General features: G+C 40.9%; 1 protein-coding gene across 2 annotated transcripts in view; it reads left to right on the forward strand.

Annotated features, from left to right (window-relative positions):
• NDST4 (N-deacetylase and N-sulfotransferase 4) overlaps positions 1–13888 on the forward strand; it is a 107647-nt gene extending 93759 nt beyond the window's left edge. For both annotated transcript variants that reach the window (XM_032186058.1, XM_032186057.1), the window contains exons 11-15: positions 1049–1219; positions 3387–3496; positions 7734–7836; positions 8106–8616; positions 13397–13888. In XM_032186058.1, coding sequence (XP_032041949.1) covers positions 1049–1219; positions 3387–3496; positions 7734–7836; positions 8106–8225 — 504 coding nt within the window. In that variant the 3' untranslated portion in view covers positions 8226–8616; positions 13397–13888. The remainder of the gene's footprint in view (positions 1–1048; positions 1220–3386; positions 3497–7733; positions 7837–8105; positions 8617–13396) is intronic.
• Positions 13889–16663: the final 2775 nt, after the last annotated feature.

Below are 16663 nucleotides of genomic sequence, written 5' to 3' on the forward strand. Positions count from 1 at the left end.
CTGTGTAGAAGTGGAAGGATGCTGAATGCCATCTTTTGCAGTTGGCACCTGTGACACCAGTGTCATAAATGATGAAACTTCTCAGCACAGAGCTGCCACTAGCTGTAAACAAACAGTTTAATCTCAATTACAGTTGACACTGCATGGAGGAAAAGCGATGCTCCTTACCCAGGGAGATGCACTGGGGAAAAAAAGCATGGCCTAGCTAGAAAATCAGAGCTTTTTATGCTGAGAATCTGGCACCTCATCCAGCCCTCCAGTTTCCAGGCCGAGCAACATGCAGTAGTGTACAAATGTATGCAATGCCTTCTAAAGTTTCCAAGGAGTTAAAATGAGCTGTGTCTGTGGAGTTGGGTTTGTTATTGTTTTGTTTTTGTTTATGTTTTTCTCTCCTTGGAAACAAAAGAAAGTCTGTCAGTTTTCCTAGGAAACTCTAGGAGGCTCTTTCATGCCTTTTACTGAGTCCACACCTCTCCATAAGCAAGTCTGTATGCTGTTTTTTAAAGAGTCACTTAAGCATGTAGTTATACAAATGACAGAAATACTAAATGCCATGTTTAAAAGGACACAAATGAATAATCTTACCATAAGCATAAAGTACACCGTTTCTGATACTGTTATCAAGAGTTCTACAAGAAATAAAACATGGCTTAGAGCTGCAACTTGCTCCATTTTAAATATCTCATTTGCACCTTTACGAATGCCAAAGCGAGATGCAGAGTAGTAAAACATTGCGTCTGCTTTGGCAGAGCTTGCCTCCCCAGCTCTGCTTGTGCCCGGGGCTCCAGCATGAGGCAGACAGAGGTGCAGAGTGGGGCAGCCACAGCCTTCATCCCTCAGCACATTGCAAATTCTGGGCTAAGGGCAGGCTGGTCATGGCCACTTGAGAGGAGAGTTACAGGGTGTATTGGAAAGGAGGCCATTAGGAGACATGTTTTCCATCTTCGTGTGAGTTAGAAGTACCAGAGCGATTTGTTCCTCTTTTTCTCTTTGATCATGGCTTAATCTTCAGGGTCACTGTGACATGTGCCTAAATATCTCCCATTAGCATCAGCGATCCCACGAGGACCCTGCTGCCCTGAAATTCAATTTTTATGAAGTCATAACGTCAGGCCACTGGGCACCCTCAGAGATAAGGACTCTCCAGAAGAGGTGCCTGACACCTGGATGGTATGCTGTCCACATCGAACGGTGGCTAACTCACTACCCAGCTTCACAGGTAATTTCCATCCTGTTATTTCAACAAACTCATCAGCCCTCAGAGAGTCCCAAAATGAGTACGGCCTCATCATTAGAGGTGACAGGATACTTCCCACTGGAACTCTTAGCCATCAGGAAGTTCAGATTTGTCAAGATCAGAACATTTACCAGAAACGTGTTGATTTTTTCTGTCTTCTGACGGATAAAATGCAACAGGAAGACTATGACCTGTGGCCACATGGGCTTGCTGGGGGGCTTGAGACTTTCCTTCCAGGATTTTCAAGGCTTCTGGGTCTCAAGAAACAAACAGATGCAGCATGAGATGATGTGGGAAGGTTTGACAAATTCATTAGAAAATGCCAAGGCTTTTTCTAAACAGAAATTTCATTCCCTCTCCCACTCACTCCCTTTCATAGAAAATTTCACATTTGTTTGATTCTGATAGGGGATTAGCCCTTCTCAGTGTTAGAGCAGGAATTCTTTCTCTTGCCCCATCTTCCTTCAGATTTTTATCAAAATGTGTTTTATAATGTTTTCCATTAAAATTTTGAGTAAAGACACAGGCCTAAACAATATTGCTATTACTAATAAAATAATAAAAAAAAAAGTTTCCAGATATAAACCTTAAAACAAATGCTTTAGTACTACAAAACATATGCAGGGACACTCTTTACCTGTGTGTATAGCCCACTGATTATATGTCTGTCTATTGTTAGAAACATTGTAAAAGGGTTTTTAGTGAATAAGCCTAATGCACAGGTATCCCCAAAGCTTGCTTTATGTGGGACAAGATTTTGCTGTATGGAGGTAAAACTGAGCATTGCTTATTTTTTCAGGGACTGAGGAAAATAAATAAATAAATAAATAAAAAGGAAAAAAAATAAAAATACAAGCTCTGTCTTTTTGTAATCCTCAGTTTTCCTTTTATGCAGTCTCAGCTGTACTACAAAAAGGAGAAGCAGGTCAATCCCATTTCCAGTAACAAGGAGAAAGTCTCACTCATTTACTTTCTTCTTTCATCGCTGGCCATTCTTCTCCTTCCTCAATGGGAAAGGAGTACTGCCCAAAGCAGCAGAGCTTGCAGCAAGGCTGTCCTCAGGAGTTAACAGGGCACATCTCCTCCACCTCCTCTCTACGTCCCAGCTTATTGCTCTGAGGAGAACAGGCTGTCCTGGGAAACTCAGAGCATGCAAAGGGTGACGAGCATCCCGTGCCCCATTACCTGTGCTCCTTATCCACCCTCATCCTGGGCTGCTGCAACCTCTCACAAAGATTTCTCTCAGTCCGCTGCAGCAGCGAAGAGCAAATGCATTCCTCTTATTAAACATGCAAGGGCACATTGACATATTTCTTGTAAAACCAGTAACCACTCATGTTTCATAGTTGTAGTGATTAATTTTACAAGATACACAACAAAATGCACTCATTCTTAATAAGGTGCGCAGAGAGTGCACTCACGGTGCTTACTAATGGGCACTCAGTAATGTGCATTCACTCGGCCTGTGCACTCAGAAACTTAATAATTCATAATAAGCCTTCACGATAAATATAAAACACATCCATCCAGAATAGTTATTAGCAATGCCGCCTGGTACTCCAGGAGACTTTTGATACATACTCTTAACATTTGCTTGTGGAGGTCAATGTACCTTTACATCACATCAATCTTTAATTAAAAAAAAAAGAAAAAGCCTTTTGCCAACAATTTTGTAAGTCTGTACAGTTCATAGGCTGGTGGTAATTCTGAATTAAATTGCCACAATATCACTTTTGAATGTTTAATTGTATAGCTTCTGAGCATTTAATTCGAAGACATACATGAGCTTTTTATCAGTTTCGTATTCCATACCAGATTTTCCATGGACACACTGTAAATCTTTGCAATGTTTTTACATTCCTTCCTTATCTCTTTTACTCAGAATTCTCTGGGAATCAGGTTCAGCTTGTGAGATTTAACTCTTTCATCTGAACAACAGCACACACAGAGTTAGAGGGTGCCCACCTATACACATTGAACAGAATAAAGTACAAAAGCAAATTTTAAAAATGTTCACCCATACGATTGTTATTAATGCTGTGTGAAATCACATGTTAATGTCACAAGTAAGGTCACAAAAGGGAAATAACGTCATTATTTAGTTAACCTTAGTCCTGTTTCTAAATAGCCTGCATATTTTTTCCTACAGTTGCTAATTATTGACGGACAGCAGCTAAGAAGTGACCCAGCTACTGTGATGGATGAAGTGCAGAAGTTTCTTGGAGTCTCTCCTCATTACAATTACTCTGAAGCTCTAACGTGAGTCTGTTCCTTTAACATCTGCCCTATGGAAACACAGAATACATCCCCTCCTACCAAGATCAGCTGATCATTAATTACAAACAAAACAAAAGACAAAAGAAGAACAATTTTCCAAAGCCTAGGTTTTGTTTACAGTTGTGTTTAATACACATCCAGTCTCCCCTTAACTCGCATGCATATAATACACTACAGAACGTAATTGCATGACTGCATGCATTTCCACATGCAAATTCCACATCATACAACATACATAGCAAATGACTGCTCAATATTTTGTATTAGACACAGAATAAGGCCCATGTTCATGTAAAATCATATCTGCTAAGTTTGAGTGTTCAACCAGAGATGCCCAAGACATGTTTTCTATGGGAACCTTGTTCTGCTCTCCTAGCTGCACTGGTTAAATGTGGGTTCAGCCAACATGAACTGTGCATGTAAGAGCTCAGCATGCATTTGCAAATCTCCCTGTTGAACCTTATGACAGTCTCCAGAAGCAGAAGACCACCTAGCGTCAGCTGTTAAAAGATTAGTTTTAACATTTTTATCACATTTATGGAGAAGCCTAATGACAGAAATTAAGAGAGAAGTATTCAGTACGATAGGGTTCATTTGCTTGCAAGGTTTCTCTGTTTGTTTGCTCTTAAGGGAGACCAAATGTACCATTCCCTAATCCTATTTTCACAAGTGGTTGAGCCAGTTTTGCTGCCCTCCTACCTGGTAGCAGCTGGGCAGGTGGCACGGACAAGTTCAGTCTGTATGTTTACGGTTTGGTGCAATTACAAGCCAGCACTGGAAGTGCCTGGAAGTGCCAGGCACAAGCAAAGCTCCTGGGGTATGGGGCGAAGCTCAGATCTAACTGTGAAGCTGGAAACCCTCAGACCAAGCAAGCAGCCTGACTGTTCATGGGCTGGGGTGCCAGTGCTGAGACTGCAGTGCTCTGCAGGAGCCCGAATCAAGGTCCTCAGCACACAGTGAAAGCCTTTTGATTGACTTCCCATGGCCTCTGCTTCGGATCTAGCAAAGGCAGCTGTGATGAGCCTGGATCATATTTCTCATCCTTGCCACCAGGAGGATAAGGCTTTCCCCATGAAAGAGGATTAATGGTCTGTGTGGCACTCTTTTTGACGTATTTCAATTCCCTGCAGGAAGACAGAGCCTCTGCCGAGTCAGGAGTGGGCTGAATTTATCTCTCCCCTCCTAGTCCGGCAGAGAATTGTAAGAAGCTTTTACACTGACTCTCTTCGTATAAGGAGCATCTTGTCATCATGGGCAGAGCTGTGAGGAGCTGTGCTGGGGGGGCCCTGGGACTCAGTGGGATGAGGAGCCTCGTGCCACAGTGGAGGCTGCTCCCAACCGGTGCACAAGCACAGAGCACCAGCCCAGCCTCCAGCCCACAGCAGAGCCCCACGGCCGTGGCAGGGGGTGGTGCATAGGAAAGGCTGTGCCTCACCTTCCTGCAGGCTGATGTCTGGAAAACTGCTGGAAAATGAGGCCACTGAGCCTCCTCCTACCCCACATTGCCTCCTCTCCATCTACATCTTCAATATCTCCTCCACTGGGAGGGTTATACTAACTCACATAGCAGGTATAAACTGATAGTTGAGTGCTCGCTATTGTCTGAGTCTGAAGAATGTTGCTGTGCCAAAGTCTTTTTCTAGAGGAGAAATTTTGGATTTCAGAGTATTATTTTTTAAGTCATTGGTTTCTGAAGTGGAGGAAATACAGGAGGAATACACAGCTGAGCTACTGGTGTTTGAACAACTGCTGCTGCACATCTGCAGTGCCTTCTGCTATGCTTTTAAAAATACACACCCACATCCATATATCTTCCTTTCTTTAACTAAATTAAAGTCAGTGGAGCCACATAACAGGAAAAACTTGGCTTCTTGTATGTATTTGGACAGAAAAAAATGTATTGTAAACAGATCTATAAAATTATGCAATCACCATTTAGAGACATCGAGAATGCAAATGTGTTGTGGAAGCCTCCATATCTGTATGGATTTAGGATGGAACAGAAAAATGCATTAAACAATGTAGTGGCTTATCCTAGGACTGTCAAAATAAAAAGGACTGCGTAGGATCATTCTTCATCATTACTGGCTAATAACCGCATACCACAGATTTTTGAAGTCATCACAAAGCAGCCTAAGGACCTAGTCCTGCAAACACTAGTGAGCAACAAGTTCATCACCCCGAGTAATTAGGTGAACGTCTTACAGGAGAGTAACATTAATGCAGGCACAAGGAAGGGGCTGACCAGAGCACCAGCCACTTGTCAAGCCATGGAAAGAGCAGAGGTGGGAAGTGCACGTCATGCCAGGTTAGCAAGAGGGGCAGCAGAGACGAGCAATTAGATGACTTCCACACACTGCTAAGCAGGACCTGCACTTCTTGTTCGAATAATAAAAAACAAGGAGGAAAATCAGCTGATATTGAAAGGCTTTTACATATAACAGCATCGATATGAATACACTGGGATACCCAGACAAAGTGCTAGGAGAGGGAAACAAGCAAGCAGCATTCACGTTCTTCTATTCTGCCCAATTATGTTTACAGGAGTCCCGAGACCTTGAAATACCTGAACACAATGGGTTGAATTCAGCCTGGGATGTTTTTTCCTTTATCCTGAAAAGCCTTCTCTCCTGCTCTCCAAATTTGCACCTTTTAATAATGTTCAATATGCTCATTCCGAGGCAGAAATATTGTTTGGGGCATAGTTTAGCAGTTTTCCTTTTACACGGCACACTACATTACTTCTCCTCTTGGGAAATCAGTGGAAGCCAGCTAAACTACTTCAGTATGCAATGAGCAGATGGAAAAGGCCAACATAGAAGTGAGACTATCATCAATATATCCATTTAATCAATGATTTATTATTTTTAATTGATACAGCTCCTGAAACAATTTAGGAAACAAGGGTCAGGCCTACAATAATAGGCTGGGCAAGAAAAAAAAAAAAAAAAAAAAGCAATGTGAAGAAGGTTTACCCCTCTCCAGAAATCAGTTCAATTCTGTAGAGCAGCACATCACAGGTTCACCCATGTCATACAGACAGACCCAGGGCAGAAAGGTAGTCTGTAACTAATTAACTGCATGTTCCAGCCAATTATACTTCATCCTTTTCAAACATCTGCTGAGTAGCAGAAACACAGACCTTCTCAATGTTTTATGCGTGCTGCAAGTCCCACAGCAATAAATTCAAAACTTAACATTGCATGTTGTTCATTCCTTAGTGAGTATGTGTTTTAATGCCTTAATCTAAAATTCCTATATCTTTGAATTTTAGACATCAAAATCAAATTGCATATTTCAGATAAGATTGCTAAGACAGAGTTTATGTTTTAATGTCTTCTTTAGAATGAAAATGATATCTAGATTTAATGATATGGCGCAAACAGATTCTCAGGTGCTGTTAAGCTATCAATAAACAACCAGCAGTTCTTTCAGAAGACGTAAGCGCTGCTTATTTCACTCAGAAATCAACATAAAGCATTTCAATATTATATTTCTCATCGTGTCTTAGTCCTGCAACAATCACACTCTATTTTCTATATAAATATACTTAAAGATTGAGTCTGTGTCTGTCACAGCCAGCAAACAGATCAGATTGCCCCTTTTAACCTCTTTCCCATTAACAGTACTAACCTATAATGTAATCAGCTTCTGCTGGCCATGTGGAGAGCTCTCCTTGAGCACAGTGATAATGTTCATGAGAATACAGCGCTCATACTTCCAGGAAAAGGCCTGGCCAGTAATTTTCCAACAAAAGGTTCTTTGTTCAAGTGTCAATTGATCAAAACCTAAGCATCTTGCTTAGACACACAGAGCAGTCTGACATGGATAAAATCTCTAATCAAAACCAGGTGACAAAATGTGAGTGACAGTCTGGAAAGGAACTGTGTAAGGTCCTTGAGGCTGTGGTTCAGGACTGTGACTGGCGTCCTATAGAGCAACACTTGAAACATGTACCCTATATGGTGGGTTAGTAGAATAAAAAATAGCATAGTCCAGTGTGAAAAACTTGTTTCCTTGAGCTGCTCCTAAGATGAATTTGTGGACAATATTAAATTCCCAGAGCTTTCCCAAAAGAGGAAAGCAGCTTCCCACCCTGTTCTCAGTATTTCCATCATCTAGAGATGTGGCCAGCCATAGTTGTTGACTAACTCTGATGGTTTTGTAGCTGGGAGATTCCTCTGTAGTAAAATATTTCACGCAATATAATCCTTTATAGGTTTGACCCTCAGAAGGGCTTTTGGTGCCAGTTATTGGAAGGAGGGAAAACAAAGTGCCTGGGAAAAAGCAAAGGTCGAAAATACCCACCCATGGACCAAGAGGTAAAGGCTCTGCAGAGATTTCAGTTAAGATTCTTTTTTAATATGCACACTGTGTTTGACTCCTAAAATATAAATATTTTTTATTATTTCACTGGCTTGCTATATTTAAAAACCAGAAGCTTTTAATGCGCTTTGAATGAGAGGAGACTCTCTGCCCCCTAGAAGAGCCTCTGCCTTGGAGCAGAGCACAGCTGACAGGCAGCAAAACCTGGGGTGGGGTGGGATGGGCTTCCTTGTTTGACTGTTTGTGTTGTTTTCACCCCTCCCAGTCCCGGGCTTTCCTGTCGAGCTACTACCGAGACCACAACGTGGAACTGTCCAAGCTGCTGCACAGGCTGGGACAACCCCTGCCCTCCTGGCTGAGACAGGAGCTGCAGAAAGTCAGATAGCACACGAGGGCAGGGGACCAGCCAAGGACAATTTCCTTCACCGTGAAACCCCTTGCTTCTCCGACTCACCTGTGATCGTCAGTAGAGGACCTCATGAATAACGCTCTTTCTATTAAAAACAAAAACAAATGAATAAAAAAATCCCAACAACTGTTTATATGCACGCGCTGACAGTTACTAGCATCGACCCCTTTTGTCAGCTTCCAGGAAATAATACGGAGCTACGTGGCATTACTCTTTATCCAGACCCGGATTCGTGCATAGTCTAGTTCCTCTGTTCACCAGAAAGTACCAGAAACTGTATGTAGGACAGATTGACTTCAGTGTATATGACAAATTGCAGTCTGTCAGGACACGAGCAAAGGATGGGAACATCTCGTTGGACTGTGAGGTTGGTCATCTGTTGGTGTTTTTCTCCTGTTTATTTCTCTGTGTGTGTGTTGGTTTTTCCTGTTTTGTTTTGTTTTGTTTTCCCCAGTCATGTAAGGTGTCCTATCATTTTATAGGAAAATTCAGCACTTTGCAGTCAGGGTCCCTAATGGTTATAATATATGCACTATCAAACTATTATTGTTTTCACCACAGAATGAGGTGGGCTAAGTTCTTTCCTAAACTACTCCCCTGGGATTCCTGTAATAACTGCCAATCATCCATGGTCTTTCTTTTGTTGCTTTTTTTCCCCTTCACAACAAGATATATCCCAATTTACTGAAGTTGTGTGGGTGGTTGAGGTGCAACGTGGTGAGGTGGCTCTACTCCTAGATCTCAATGAAATCCATTCACTTTCATCTTGGCAGGGCTACTTTGCCACCTAGTTGCGTTTTTCATCATACCTGCTCAGCTCCTATAGCAGCTGTGACAGCTCTGAGATGTGAAGTCATAGTACACATTTTCTTTTCAAAACGCCATGGGACTCCTTAAAATACTATCAAAACCTTTTAAAAGCTGAACAGGCCATTAGAGCAGCATACTGACAATAACCTAATGTTGACAATTTTGTTTCTAACTGAAAAGCAATGTTTTTGCTCTGAAGCCTTCAAAAGAAGAGAATGGGTTAGTCATTTAGGGTCTGAAAGCTATTACAGGAAAAAAAAAAAAAACAACTACAAAGCCTTCTGAAGAACAGACTCTTGCTATAGACTTTAACGGAGAGTTGAATGCACAAGCAAGCATATCCACTGCGTGTCTTATAGGTGTATATTATGAATATGTTTTTATGCCCGTGTATCTACACATTGTGCATCGAGATCAAATACACACTTAGTTTTAAGTATCCAGTTTTTGTGCCCATAGATAAATGAAAGGGTTGGTTACCAAAAATATTATATTATGAACTGTATTTTCTTCTCAAATCCGTACTGGCAGGGTTGACAAGGCTGGGCAGAAATTCACCATGAAATTTAAGCTGGGTGAACAAATATTATTTAGGCGTTTTAGCTCTGTAACACTTTTTCTCCAGAAAACAAAAGCTGTGTTACGTGTTATTTATGCACCACAAAATGGAGTAAGTTTCAGTTTTCAGACATCCCTGCCTCAGTTCCTAGGTGCAGGCCATTTCAGATGCTGCAGAGGCTTTGAGTTTCTCTCCACAAATTTGATACTTATGTCTTAGCTCTGGAAACAGAACAGGACATCGAGGCTGCACCATTAATTCAGAGTCAGAGCTACCCCTCGGGGCAGCACAAATTAATGCACATCATGGACAATGGTATTAAAGGGCATTTAAATAAATTTAGGCTTAAAACCAGTTAATATATGTAGATGTCCTTCTTAGCACTGTCAAACTCCTAAGTCATGAGACTGTCCACCAAGGTTATGACACTAGCTCATTTTGGATTGACAACTCCAATGCTTCCCAGAGTTATCCTGGACCCGTCCTGCTCTGGACAGTGGTGGCACTTCCCCACAAGTGTCCTCTGGCACCACATGTCACCACAGTGTTTCTTCTCACCTGGCCTTCACCACTTTCCTCCACCACTGTCCATCAGTACACACCTGGCTCCCCCTTCCTCCCATGCCTTTTCAGCCCTCTTCTCAGCTAGCACTGCCATCCATGGTCTCGCACACGCAGCCCATGGTGTTGCATAGAGAAGAGGCTGAGGTGCAACCAGCACTGAGTTCCGGTACAGCCCGTTTTGCTCCTGCCCTCACTCTTTCTGCAGCAGGACTCACAGCAGCGGTGGGAATGGTGCAGTGTCAGGTATCTCCTGCTGCTGCAGGAGCATGACACATCCAATGCCACCAGTCCAGTGCCTATGTGCACAGGGACACATATCAATCTACAGGAAAGCCTGAAAGACAAATGCTACCCAATCTCATATTTTCTTTTAAATACTGAAATTAGATTTATCTCATATAAATGAGTCACCTACTTTATTTTATAGGTGATGGAGGGAAATAGCACTTCTAGGACCTAATTCATCTCATCTCAAACTAGATTTCTTAAATGAATGAGATTATTATTGGCTGTTCTTCTTTACTGATTAATAAAGGTCAGGAGACAACTTGTTCTGAGGTAGGGCCCACCTGAAAAGGAGGTGGCATTTTATCTCGCAGCTACAGCTGCTGGACGTTAGAGCAAGAGACTGGGAGGTTTGAGAAAAGGATATGATTTTGTCTTGTTAAAGTGTTGTGCTTTTTTTTTTTTTTTTTTTTAAGAAAAAATACATTTTTTGTATGTTATATTTTGTAGGGAGAACTCTTCAAAATGAGCTAGGGTAATGTAAATGCCAAATAAAAGGAACCTTACATGTATCTTTTTTTTTTTTTTTTTTTTTTAATAAAGTCAGTTACATACTCTGATACAAATTCATGCTCTTTTAACTTTTAGTGCTGATAATGCCAAAGACAACTAGTCTGATGAGAGCTTTGAATAAGTTATAGAAAAATAACTAAATCAACTCTTTGATAAAATTTTAGCTGTTAAAATGCTTTAAAAGTGGCTTTTCCTTAATTAAATGATGAGTTCAAAACTACTTTTTAAAAGCTAAAACTGTTTCAGGATTTTTTTAAGGAAATGAGGCAAATACCATAAAATCTGGAAAAAAAAATCTTTCTTGTTTTTAGCTTTTCATTTGGAAAAATAAAAAATAAAAAAAATTAAGTCTTCCCAACACTCAGCACTGTAATAGCATCATGTCCTTAAAACACACTGGACATTTTTATACCTCATTGTTATTTTTCAAGTTTGAATGGGCATCGCATTACCCAGAGATCTCATGTTCCATTGAAAACTGACATTTGAAGTGACTTCATTATGTGTCACATAAAGATGAAATAACAGTATTTCAAAGTTTCATTCCTTCCACTCGTAATAGGACCCATCAACACAAAATTTCTCCAGATCAGCGTATTATAGAAAAGCCTTTGTGAGCTAGCTATAAATGATCTCGATTTCTTTTATGCTTTTGATATCGCTGACCACGTAATTGTTGGGATTCTTAAAGACCAGCAAAACAAATGCAATAAAAATGAAACATTTATTCACGGCAAGGGGGCTGTAGCTGTGAAAGATAATGACGGGCCTTCTTTCCTATTCATAAGCTACAGGATTCATCTCCACAATACTTCCACGTGGTGCAGGCTGTAAATCAAGAGGGGGTTTTACCTACTAAAGGCCTACAGCTGCAGTTACCTCCCCTTCCCCTGCAAATACTGATTCCTGTGTAGATTTGAGGTAGTGCTGCAACACTGAAGACTCCTCCTGCCCTGTGAGACCCTGGGGAGTCTTCCTGTTAACTCCAGCAGGCCCTTGCTGACTCCATGGCCTGGTCTTGTAAAGCACAGTCCGTGTGGTTCAAGTTTCACCTAGCGCTATCGCTGCTGGAAATCCATCAATAGCTTTATTTCTATTATTGATTGGCAATTTCTTCCCACCTTGCCATCTCGGTCGGTGCTGCACCATGGCTGGGGCTCTCGGGCCTACTGCCATGTGTGCCGGTCGGCAGCCATCAGCTGTGCTTCGCCCCCACCTCCAGCACTGCGTGGGGCTGCACTGTCTTCAATCTCATCATACTGCAGGGGTCTCCACCTGCCCTGGTCTCCTGCATCTCTGGCCCCAAGAAATAGGAAATTGCACAAGCTGACACAGGTGTCAGAGTCTACATAAAGCAGCAGGCTTGATGGTTAAAACAGGACTTCGGCCCTCAAAACAAAACAAGCCTGTGTAATCGAGGTTCTCTTTATGTACTGACCTCTCAAGGTCAAGAGGAAAAAAAGCAGTTAATCTGGCAACTTTCTTTCTTATAGATGTTTTTTAATAAAACAAATTTTCTTTCTGATATGGGATCAGACTGCCAAGCGTCCCCCAAACAAATTAAGATGGTGGCATTATAAATTCTTGGGGGAGGAAAACGTGGTGTAATGAAAGCACTGATGGGTCCAGGCTCTCTGATGTGATAATAAGGCAACAGGGACATGTCCTGAATACAAAGGCAAAGGCTGAATATTTTCCTTCCTCCTTCCCCCTCCTCCTCTTTCTTCTCATTTATGTTAAATTTTGAGCCAGCACAGCGCATCTGAAAAGTATGTGACAGGCAGATCCTGTTAGGTGGTGGAATATCATTCATCTCCCAAACCATCCGCCAAGAATAAATGGGGCATGGGGTGCTCCTTTCAGGGGTGCTGAGCTTGGCCACCTTACACATCAACTCCCAACTAGTCATTTAGTTTCCATCAGTAGCAAATTATGTTTATAATGGGTTTAAAATTTACGTTCATAATAGGTGTGTAAGCATGTGACAGCCATGCAAAACAGGTACAACATGAGTATATAAATCAGCAGAGATTGTGTCCAATTTTATTGTATTTAAGTAAGATTAAGTTCACCACTGTTGTCAGGAGAAGGTCTGTTTGCACACGCAATTTAGAACTATAATCCAAGAGCTAAAATGATGAAGCTCTCTTTCTCACCAGTATTTTCTTTCTGAAAGAGCTAAAATCTCATGCTATACTTGTAGCATCACCTTGCTATACTTGTCCCCATCAGTATCAGATCAAGAAAATTAGCTTTAAAAGTTAGCCTGTCCACCATTATATTAGTACATCTCTCCATAACTATGCCAGGAACTGTTGCTTGAAGGGTTTTTGTTTGTTTGTTTTAAAGATAGGAATTTTCCTGCACAAAACCTTTTCTTATATTGCCCTTGTTTTCTCTTTTTTTTTTCTTCCAGTTCATCCTTTAGTGTGACTGCACAGGTGTGGACCTGTCTATGGATTTGACTCCTCCATCACTGTCCTATCTAGAAAAACTACCAAAAATAAACAAGGATTTGCAAAAGACACAGATTCTGAAGTGTTCAGTGTTCCAATGACTGGATAACTTTTGTAAGATTTAGTATCACTTCTGTAGTATTTCAACACAAAAGACATCTTCTTGATAGAGCTGAGGAAAAACTTCACTGTCTTGCCCAAGCTGTTTTTTTTTTTTTCCTTTTTTTTTCCCCTCTCTTATCTGACGACAGCAAATCCAGTTGAACAAATTCTTGGTGTCGAAGAAAAATCAAAATACATTTTGATTACTCAAAGTATTTTTAGTTGGGGGGTGGTGAGGGAGGTCAAAGTCTGTATTTGCTGGAATTGTTTTAAATAATTGATGTGCATACACCTTATTATTGGTTCTTCTCACCTCTGCAGAATAAACACTTCTGATGGTGTATTACAAAGAGAGCGTTTCTTTCCTTACATCCTGTCTCCCATTTTCTGCGCCAAAATCTGCTCTTTGGTAACCTCTGCAGCATATTTCACATTGCACACTGACTCAGCATCCCCTACCTCAGCAAGTCCTCTGCATGGCAGATCCTTTGGGACATACAGTGCCATCAGCCCCATCCTTTGCCTCCATCCCTGTCCCCCAGCTCCCAGGCAGGCAACGTTAATCCAAGCAAGCCAGCTGCGCACACGTTTGTTACACTGCAGAGCTCACATCTATGGGTCTGACCTTCGTGAGAGATGTGGTTATTCAGCTGTGTAGGTAAAACAACCCCATGGAAGCTCTTCTTCTAATTATCACACCAAGCTTCTTTACTGCTCTGTTTGAGGAGTCTTAAAAGGGCCTGATTTCAGCTGATGCAAATTGCCTCCAAGGTGTCTCCAACTGTGCACTCAGAATTACAAGATACTGAAGGTTTTTTTCCCCTAAAATATCATAATGCTTCTACTTTTTATTATAAAATATTCATTTGTTTTACAGATCCATGTCAGAATGAGGTTAAATCATATCACAGGCAAGAATTCTTAGTGCAAACCTTACAGAATAGCAAATTACGCCTCGCTAGAGCTTTTACCGTTAAGCAAATTAGAAATGACATTACAGACATCTTAATACCAGTTTTGGCTTCTTTCCGGATCTGCTTGATGCTTTCAGACAAGGGAGACATGGTAGGCAAAATTTTCAAAATATTTTCAGGCTTCAAGTCTGCTTTTCAAAAATGACTTTTAGGCCCTCAGAAACCAAGAAGTGATTGGCTTTCTATCATAATTATTTGTTATCAATTGAGTCAGACAGCTAGGCTCTTTTAAAAGCTCTCACAGACATTTTGCCTGTCTGCTTCTTTAGATTCCAAATGCCTTTATACATCTAAATGAAGAGATTACTGAACAAATGTAGCCAGTTTTTCCTGTCACTCACAAATCCCTGTCCTTTCCTGACCATGTTTCAATTTTCCTCTGTATTCCCACGTTGGAAAAGGAAGCCATCTGGAAATAACCAATGAAACCCACCAACAAACACTTAAATTTTCACCTAAAAGAGAAACCTTATTTAGTATAAGGATAGTAGAGTTCTCCCCATACCCAGCCTCCCCCCAAAAAACAACCAACCAACCAAAAAAAAAAAACAAAAAAACATTACTATATAGAGGAGTTCTTCATAAGAATTTACCATTTCTATTACATTCATTATGCCTTGCATTTTTCTTCTAGCTTGTGGAATCAGATTATTCCCTCCCAGACAAACAGAAGCCTGGAAGCACTAAATAAAGTTCTGATATCATCCATTTGTAGAAGGGACCCTTTCTGTATGCAGGTCGTGAGAAGAGAGGAAGACCACTTTTTCATGTATGTAAATATCCAAATTCCAGTTAGAAAATGATTTATAGAATTACAGAAATGAATACAGAAATGAATTATACATGTAATTTATACTCAAGTTCCCATTCATGAAGAATTAACTATTTCTAAGAGAAACCAGATTGATATTTGCATTTCAGTCAGCTGCAGCTGTTCAGTGGGGAGAAAAAAGAAACACATTTAAAATATCTAAATAAACCTGTAACTTCCACTTTTCGTTTACAAAGCCATTTTTCCTGATACAGCTAAGTCTAATCAAACATGGGCTAGTTTTATAGTACTCCTATTTCTTCTGTAAGAGGACTGTGACATGTTAATATACAAATCTGTTTTCACCACAGAAGGTCAACTAACTTTATGAGCTGGTAGTTAGAATTATCCTTGTGGGCTTATTCAGAGGTTATTTTCAGCCAGAGGAAGGTCAGCAGTGGGTGGAGTGGGATTCTTTAATCCGTCTAACTTGCAATTCCATAAAAAAATCTATGGGGGTTCAAAAACACACCCTATACTTTGGGAGATAATTGCACGCCGTTCAATTGACTTTGTACTTACTACTTTTCTAACTCTGACATACGCTCTGCTGTCTTGCAGAACTTATCTGTAAGCCACATACCCTGTTGGGTAATTTAACTTCCCTTCATAGTATGATCTGAATTACAAGAGCTAGATATCTGAGAAAATGAGTTCTTACAGAACTTACTGTGAGACAGATATTTATTTATAGATATTTTCTTTAATATTTTTGTTTCACTGTGTTTGCCTAGGCCAGGGAATCATCTCAGTATTAATCTGCGTGCCATCCAAAGACGCACAGTTCCCAGTAACATCAATGACAACTTGATATTCTCACGAAGGAGAGAACAAACCCACCAACAGAAAATGTTTAATGACACCGTAGCTATAGCACATCTTCCTGCAGAGCTTTGTGTAATCACACCAAGTAAGCAAAGAAAAATTGTTCTGCAACGTGAAGTGCTTAAAATTTCATAAGCAATCCTGTTTAAATAAAAAGCAAAAATCACCTTTCAGTTACCCCATCTTGACTAAGGGCTGGAGCAACCTCATGCTTTTATTGATATGAAAATCCCCCTGCAATACATAGCCGGAGAGAAATTGAGTTCGAGATCCAGAGCCAAACTCACTACTGCTCATTGCTAGGTAGGGCACCCACGCCTTCCAGTTGCCCAAGGCATATCTCAAACCACACACCACAGACTCAGGGGTTAGAGGTCCTACAGTTACTGCTCTGGATATATTCAGCAGTCTATGTCTGTTATCCCCCTCACAGTACCCAGATGAAAAGTCACCAGAGCAGTTGCTTGCCACTCATCTAAATCCATGGACTGAACCTAGATTTCCTCCCAAGAGGC

This window comes from Aythya fuligula, chromosome 4 (genome assembly GCF_009819795.1).
Source record: "Aythya fuligula isolate bAytFul2 chromosome 4, bAytFul2.pri, whole genome shotgun sequence".
Taxonomy (NCBI): Eukaryota; Metazoa; Chordata; class Aves; order Anseriformes; family Anatidae; genus Aythya; species Aythya fuligula.